General features: G+C 34.3%; 2 protein-coding genes across 2 annotated transcripts; one reads left to right on the top strand and one right to left on the bottom strand.

Annotated features, from left to right (window-relative positions):
- LOC113866734 lies at positions 1-3,623 on the top strand. Its single transcript, XM_027501537.1, has 7 exons — positions 1-218; positions 329-427; positions 785-1,115; positions 1,536-1,670; positions 1,910-1,995; positions 3,237-3,342; positions 3,431-3,623. The coding sequence occupies exons 1-7, from the start codon at positions 1-3 to the stop codon at positions 3,506-3,508; spliced, it is 1,053 nt and encodes a 350-aa protein (XP_027357338.1). The 3' UTR covers positions 3,509-3,623.
- Positions 3,624-4,237: 614 nt separating this feature from the next.
- On the bottom strand, positions 4,238-7,526 carry LOC113868008 (NAC domain-containing protein 86). Its single transcript, XM_027503557.1, has 3 exons — positions 7,370-7,526; positions 6,626-6,903; positions 4,238-4,516 (listed from the first exon to the last, which is right to left on the bottom strand). Exons 1-3 carry the CDS (start codon positions 7,524-7,526, stop codon positions 4,238-4,240), a joined length of 714 nt encoding a protein of 237 aa, XP_027359358.1.
- Positions 7,527-8,773: the final 1,247 nt, after the last annotated feature.

The following is an 8,773-nucleotide window of genomic DNA, read 5'->3' as shown; positions in this document are numbered from 1 at the left end:
ATGTTGCTGTCACAAGCCAAATTGCACAACGTCTCCAATGCTATCATCAAAATGAACCTGAAGAATAATAATAATGGCAATCATTGTTCACCTGCTATACTCTACCATTATCCTTGTCCTGATGGTGCTTTTGCTGCTCTCGCTGCACATCTTTACTTTAAGGCCACTTCCTTGTTCCCTCCTCTCTTCTTTCCCAACACCGTTTACAACCCTCTCAGGTTTTGTTCACTTTTATGGCCACCCTTTATTCTGCTCTTAATCATTGATATGCTATCGTTGCTTTGGTTCTTGTTTTTGTTGATTTTTGGTCTTTGCTTGCAATTTTCAGAGCTGAAGATCTTCCTCTGAATGAAATTAGTGATCTTTACCTACTAGATTTTGTGGGGCCCACTGGTTTTGTTCGGGAAATCTCCACCAAAGTTCCAAGGTACTTTCTTGTGTATTTTCCTAGGAAATGTTATTGGGGTGTCTTAGCCCTGAAATAGATAGGAATAAAAGAGATAAAATGGTAGATGTAATGCAAAGTGGAGAGAGATAAAGAGAGATGTGGAATATTAAGTGGTTAGTCTCAAATTTGGGTTTGGCCTAACTCAGTTCCAAAAACTAACCTAGAAGGTGAGGATTGTTTTAGAAGTTATATTTGTAGTTGATTTGAGACGACTAGTAACGTTATTGGGGTGTTTAAGAATCAAATTTGTATTTGTCTTATTTCGGATGCATTTTTTTTATTGCAAGTGTTGTGAAATTGAGTTATCTTTGTTTGTGTTGTTTTCTTCGGGTGTAGAGTGATTGTTTTGGACCATCACAAAACTGCGCTTGACAAGCTGGGAAGTGAGGCTTCACTTGGGGGGAATGTGGATAAGATTGTTGACATGGAGAGGAGTGGAGCCACTATTGCTTTTGATTATTTCAAAGAGAAGCTTGTGAGTGCTGATGTTGTGGTTAAGCACCCCTCAGTGCTTAATGAAATTGAGCGTGTAAGGCAACTTTTTCAGTACATTGAAGATGGGGACCTTTGGAGGTGGAGACTTCAGAACAGCAAAGCTTTTAGCAGTGGTTTGAAGGATTTGAACATTGAATTTGATGCCAAGAAAAACCCTTCCTTGTTTGACCAGGTGCATTGCCTTGCTCCCTTTGTGCTACATGGTTTTTCCAAAATTTCTGTTTTTTTGTTATAATTTGAGTTTGGGGTTGTCTAATTTTAGCATGTGCATTATTAAGTTGCAATTGCATGAAGATATTTTGCTCCCTTATTTTCTCCTGTGAACTTGCTCATGAGTTCATTGGGTGCTGATTCTACTTAATTCTAAGGTTGAGGAGTGTGGACACTTTAGTCTTGATTTTGCATAAGTTTTTCCATTAATTTTCGTTGCCTCAATAGGAATGATAGTTCCTTTTTTTTTTCCTTGCCCTTTAATGTTGCTGAAGTAAGTGAAATCAGAATAGAAGCCACCATGATAATATGAGCTGAAATTATTTTGTCCTTCCTTTATTTAGATATTTGAAATAACTGACATTTTTGTGAATTATGGCAGTTACTTTCATTAGACTTGGATACTGTTATTAGTAAAGGCATGCGCAGCTTATCACACAAGCAAAAATTAATTGATGATTGTCTCGGCAAGTCCTATAAAATCGCCCTAGGGAATGGTGCATATGGTCATTGCCTGGTATGGTTGATGTTTCCTTCTTTCAAAATCTCTCTGTTTCCTCCCCTCCTTCCCTTGTGCCTTGCTTTTGCAGTCAAATTTCTTGAACCCATCCATCTTCATTTTTGGTTATGCATGCATTGATGCTAATTTTCAATACGTATATTGAGAGTCTTTGTTGTGTTTTTTTGACACCTTCTTTTGATTAGAAGGAGAGAACAAATGAAAATCTTGTTCCTTTCAACTATTTCTCCTTGTAGGCTGTCAATGCAGATACTGCTCTTTCAGAGTTAAGGAGTGAATTGGGACATCAATTAGCTACTAAAAGCCAGAAAATGAAGTTGAGGTTTGTTCATTTTACTTTCTTGTCACTGTTAGTTCAATCATGTTGCTGATTCTCCATTTGAGTGCTTGGAAAATCCCTTGAGATGTCCTAGTTTTACTATTATAGAGGTTATATGGTAGAAATTGAAAGCTTTCAATCTTTCCCTTCAAAGTACTAATTTGCTTGAATTCAGGAATTATATGATTGGGTATGTATTTTGTCATTAAATTTTTTATCAACGCTGCTTCATGGAACTTAACTGTATCAGCAAAAGGATTTTCAAATTCTGAAGTTGGGTTTTTTGTAGAAGAAGGGATTTTATGGAACTTTTTCCTATATTATCTACGAGATGAGAGAATAAGAAGGGAAAGGAAAGTGAAGCTAAAAGAGGAGGTAGGAAAATGAATTAAGAAATAGTAATTAGCATATGCAGTAAAAAGCATTGTGGTAAAGTTAGAGGCTGTGTGGGATATAAGGGAAAAGGGGGGAAATGAGAGATGTCGGCAATCATTTGGGTAGTTTTGGGATGCCTGCCTGTTGCCACAGGGCAGAGAAGTTTTCCTTCTTTGATTTGTTGAATTTTCATTCTCAGTTTCTATACTTTCTGCATATTACCCTTGTAATCAGATCACTGTTCTTTGAGTATTTTCTCTATTAATCCACAGTAAATTCAGTTCCTATCACATAGCCACAGCCTAATTTGTTTTTAAGTGAATATCCATTGCTTTGTTCAAATATTTTCTGATTATAGAATGATTTAGTTAGAATTAACTTGATAAATAAACTTCAAGGATAGATATCTAGAATTTTTAAAGGGGTAGATAAATAAGGAAGAACAGAGCTGCTTGCAGGATTTGTAAGGGACTCTTGTTGATGGAACTCAAACATGAAATTTCCTGTCCATTCTACTACTAATTTGGTGGTTTGAAACCTGTTTTACATGTTTATATCTCTTGTGACCTTGCAATTGCATTGACCAAGAATCTATATAATCAGTTTGTTGAAATTGTACTGTCTTTTCATTCCGAAACCCTTAATACATGAAGCTGTTTAAACAATGTGTATGGAAAATTAAAGAAAGAACCTTTAACTATGATACAAAAGAAATAGGATAAGATGATTGGAGTCCCATAATTAGTGGAAAATCAAAACAGAATGTTTGTAATATCTCCACCAAATCATCTATTACATCTTAGGCCGACACAATTTACTGTTTTCTCATTGATATCTCACATTTGTTTTGAACTTATTTTTACTTCTAGGGGTATTGGTGCTGTTGTATATAAAGTACAAGAGCTTGAAAATGACCAAAGGCTAAAAATAAGTCTGAGGAGTGTAGAAAATGAAGATACAACGCCCATCTCTCAGGTTGTTCCTTTGTCAAATTGCTAATTTCATCTTGTATTTGACTCTTCTTAGCTGGATTTGTACGTAATGTCTTTTTCTCTCATGTTAGGAATTTGGAGGTGGTGGACATCGAAATGCCAGCTCTTTCATGTTAATAGCTGATGAATTTGAACAATGGAAAGTATGATTGAAAATTTTCACTTGACATGGAGAGATGAAAGAGTTTACACATGGTGTTCTGTATGCTGCTCACATTGCAAAGCCTTGTGAAATGTTTAGATAGCTCTATCAGTTACTGCATTATGCAATTCTCTTAACTATTTGTTGAGTATCAATGAAGAAGCTCATTTTTTTTATGTAATTTAAACTCTTGTTTGAATAGTCGCTTTAATAATCTAAAGATTCCATTGGATTAAAAGTTTTCTTAATGTTAGTCTTGTCCTTTGTAGCATTTAGAAATCAATTGTTTTCCAAATTATTTGACCAAACACTGTATGTCTAAAGTTTTGGCAAACAAGCTTAACATGGTCATTCACTTAATTGCCTTTCACTGCTATAACTCCTTCCCTCAAAGAAAATATAATGAAACTAATTAACACTTGAGTTGTGATTTATCTTTATTCCACAAATAACACCCATATCACCTCGAGATAGAGGTTAGTACAAAAATGTATAAAATCAATGCCATAATATGACCCTAATTAACAAGCCCACCAAACCAAAACAAACCAAACCATCCTCACCAATTAAGTATAATAATCAGAAAAGTAAAAGTTAAATCTCTTAATAACAGTTATGGAAAAGGTATATATATTTTATTATATGATGAAATGTATATATATTTATATTATTTTTTATATCCAGCTCTCAAGTTATTCACCACCAATCTGGCCTCCCATTTTAGGTCTTCAAAATATTAGTTTGTAAACGTAACATGTGAGACTTCTTCACCACCACCAATAGCTGCATTAGAAGAATACCATGCATCGTCTGTAATGAACTGCATCCATGAATCATCTTTGTCTTCCTCTTCCAAGCACGAAGATGATGCCCCTGGTATGTCTGGAGACATTGTTTCACACTCATTAATTATGGTATGGGAGCTCTCAATTAGTGACATACTACATTGCCCTTGCTCTTCAATATCAGAGCAGATTCCATTTTTCTTGAACACACGGCACAATGCATAAGTATCCTGCAAGTTAGTTAACCAAACTCTTTAACTAGCACGCTAAAGGAACTTCATTTGAACTTTTGTTGGTGACACTTTTTTTTCTTTTGGGTTTATATAAACTATTGCAATCTAAAGTAACACAGAATGATATTGTGTAGGATTTACCTAAACCATTTTTTTTTCTCAAATTGCTTTTGATCTTTTAGCCTACATTTGAAATGATCAATTAAAGCAGTGTAGTCAAAAATTAAGGCCTATAACAGATCTACACAATGTGTTAGTTAAAACCGTAAAGTGCAATCTCTGAACAAATCCGTGACATAAAGATGCAGAGAGTACTAAATGTTTGGTCCATGTTTCTTATTAAGAGTACTAATAATGCTACGACTAAACATCCTAATCAAGTGAACACTTTTAGGTTACTAAAAGGGTGAAACATATATTATATATGTTAATTTCATTGTTTAATTCCATGCAATAATTAAAGCATCTGGACATAGGGACATCCTGCTTATTGACTGGTACCAACCTTCTTCTTTTTTTATTTTAATTATTAAATAAAATTTATAGGGTATAGTGTAGTATATCTATTGGTCTGTTTTGGTGTTTAGGAATAAAGTAAAAAGTAACCGACACAAAATGAAAGTGACGGGAGAATTGCAGCTGCTTTATGAGCTGCACAAGCCTAGTAGCTTATAGAATCTAATAATTCTAGATCAGGAATAGGAAGGTTGAACAGATAATAATGACAATTGACAAAGACCAATAAATAAAGAATTTTAATCAATAAGGGATAGGATCATTAGGATAGTACTTTTGTCTCATTACATTACATTATAGTTTACATGCATTAATAAAAAGAAAAGACAAGGTGCAGTAGAACTTTGTCATTTTAGAGGTATCAGATAACGCAAGTAAAGAATATGTCAGCCATACGTTTATAGAGTACCTATAATAAACAAACATAAAGTAACATATGAGAGAGAGGGAGAGAGAGGGAGAATAAAACTACTAGAAAAGTTCATGCTTTCCATGCACGCCATGCAGTTTTCACGTTCTTGATCCACAAACTTACACACTCGTCAGTACTCCATTAATTTTCTACAGTTTCAAGTTCTACTCACATTGTTTCTAGTGTGTGAGTATGTGATCATATAAATAGGAATATGGAACTAAAGCTTATGTGTCTTTTTTTCTTCTTCTTGTCTTTGGTGTAAAAGAGGAAGGGAAAATAATCAATGAAAAATGCTTTTGTCACTGCCTTAAGCATGGAACTTCATGCTTTTCAGGTCAAATATGTGATGACAAGTGTGCACATTAGACACAAACAAAAGAGAGTTCTGAAAGTAAGTAAAGGGTCAGGCGGGCACCAGTGACTAGTTCTAAAGACAAACAAAACATTCACTTTTCTAAGATGTGACTTGTAAAGCTTTTGGAAGCTGAAACTTATTTGCCATGCTCATGTACCACCTTCAACTTTCATACCCTCTCCAAGGCCTAAGAATCATCTCCAATTCTTAACATACTGCACTTCATTGATTGCACCAATTAGAAGCCAGAAAATTTGAAGTGGTTAATTATTGATTTTATAATAAAAGGAGTTTTGACAGCCTTGTGAATATGCACAACAACATGGCAGATTAATTGTACAATTTGCACGTTTGGTAATGCATTTCTTTAAGCACTTTCAAGATGCTCACAAAATTAAATTCATTATTTCTTCAAAAAAAAGTTGAAGCAAATACGCGCATCTAAAGCTTGATTATGAGAACTGATAGAATGAGTTATAAAAGTAAAGGTACTAATACACCTAAAAAGCCAACAAGCAATCCTAACATGAGCCCAATGCCAATTAAGCATAACCAATTAAAAACTCAAGATAACATTATCATAAGTTCAATAAGGACTTTACTAACTTTTTCAATTATTATTTTAATGTATCTTGGAATTTTCATTGGTCTTGTACAGTACATATGTGTCGATGCAAGAATTGCCACAAGGTGACTGTATTGTTTTATCGCCTTTTTTTTTTTTTGTCATTTTTTAATCATTTTGGTTAACTTACTAACATTAACCGCTTTACTTTATAATGCTATCATATTATATATTATTCATATTGCTTCAATGTACCTGCAATCCAGTTGTGTCCTCACACTCTTTGTCATCAAGGCGATACTCATGCATTACCCAATCAGTTCTGATCCCTTGAGGGGCTCTGCCTCTATAGTACACCAAAGTCTTCTTCATACCAATAGGTCTGCTTTGGCATGAAACTCTTCTGTCTTTTCCAGTGGATTTCCAGTACCCTGCACGAGTTGCTCTATTTGTTCTGAACCCATTTGGGTATTTCCTATCCCGGGGTCCAAAAAAGTACCATTCTGGGTCTCTACTTGGTAAAAATGATTTCTCTAACCATGCAAAACAAAAATTACATGTTCCAACAAAATCAGCCAATAAGTTAAAGGACTTTGCCTAATTGAAAACGTATGATTTATATAGTGCATCAAATTAATATTCATTGCCTAAGACAAAGCTACCTTAAGAAAATTTCTATAGAAAATAAAACACTTGCAGGATCTACCAAAGATATAGCTAATTAGAACATATTTTGAGGAGGTGGAATTTTTCTTTCTCTTTTTTTAATATTGATTAAATATCCAACTTTGAAACTTAATTTGTTATGACTAGATTAATGGAAAACACAATTTCTTGCATGATATTGAAAATTGAAAGTTATTTTGTTTGAATGTGTTTCTGTGAGTTAAAAATGTGAATGTGAAAGACAAGTGGAAATTATAGGTAAATGGATAAATGAATGACAAATAGGAGAAGCAAAGCATTTGGAATAATTGAAGGGTAGTTATAGAGAATAACCTGCTAATTCCCATGGCTCACATTTGTAGAGATCAACCTCAGGAATGATATCAAGTTCAATTTCTTGGCCATTGATCTTCCTCTTAAGATAATAGTTGACGAGCTCTTCATCTGTTGGATGGAACCTAAAACCAGGTGGTAATCCAACCGGTGACATTTTTTTTCTTCTCCCCTTCTTCCTCTTCTTTTAGCTTCTGCCAAAGTGTTTTCACTCATCGCAACCATCATTGCTTATAAATAGAGTAAAAGGAACCAAAGTTCCTTATCTTTGAGTTTTTTTCTCTTTCTCTCTCTCTTTCTTTTACAGATTTTACAGATTCTGGCATAACGTTTGATACAAGCCTTTTCCCTATCACTAATAAATAATACTTCCTTGTATTTAGGTACATTCTTGTAAATCATACAAATCCTCCATAATCCTTGCTTTCCTTAAATACTTTATTTGATGACCCTTTTTCTTTCTTTTGTGAGAACATTTTGAGACAAAAGAAGATAAGCCATTGGCCTGCAGAGTGAGATCTTTGGAGTTCAAATATCTACTAATTAAATGTATCTTGATCAACCAATCAGTAAGCAGACATGCAGCACACTTTTTAGATGCAGAAGATAAGTTGATATATAATATAATTTATGTAACAATTTAATTAATCCTACTATACTAGCTACCTCACTAAGATAACCTATCCCATTAATTGTTTATTTAATTATTTAATAATGTGTCTTAACTAAGTTGTGCTTTTCTTAATCACTACTAGAAAAGCGCTTCATATAGACGGATTTTATAGACGGGGTAAAATCCGTCTGTATTACAGACGGATTTGTGAAATAATTTTTTTTTTTATTTTCTGAAAAATCTGTCTGTAATACAGACGGATTTTACCCCGTCTGTAAAATCCGTCTGTATTTAGCCTGCCTTTTGGCGCCAAACGTTATAGACAGCAATTACAGATGGATTTTTTCGTCTATAATTTGAAAATAAGACGAAATATTATAGCGAAAAATTACAGACGGATTTTTCCGTCTGTAAATATGGCGGTTTTAGCCGACCTTTCAGGTGGCACATTACAGACGGAAAAATCCGTCTGTAATGTGCCTCCTGAAACGCACCGTTTCATTAAACCCATTACAGACGGATTTTCCCGTCTGTAATGACTGAAACTCATTAAAACCGCGTCTCCTCTTCCCCTCCCCCATTATCAGAACCCTCTTTCTCGCTCCCCCCTCTCTCTCTCTCTCTAAGAGCTCAGCTCAGTGTTTTGGCCATTGCGAGTTATTGGAGCAACCATTTGAAAGTTTTTTTGCATCATTGTATTCCTGATACGATACTCTAACTTTTAATCGGTTTAGTTTTTTCATTTTTTATGTTTTTTAGAGACTTAAAATTTCTAAGATAGAGTTGTAGGA

The sequence above is a fragment of the Abrus precatorius genome, unplaced genomic scaffold (assembly GCF_003935025.1).
Source record: "Abrus precatorius isolate BTA unplaced genomic scaffold, Abrus_2018 Scaffold5, whole genome shotgun sequence".
In the NCBI taxonomy this organism is placed as follows: Eukaryota; Viridiplantae; Streptophyta; class Magnoliopsida; order Fabales; family Fabaceae; genus Abrus; species Abrus precatorius.
The sequence above is the reverse complement of the archived record's forward strand: the minus strand, read 5'-3'. Positions and strand labels throughout refer to the sequence as shown.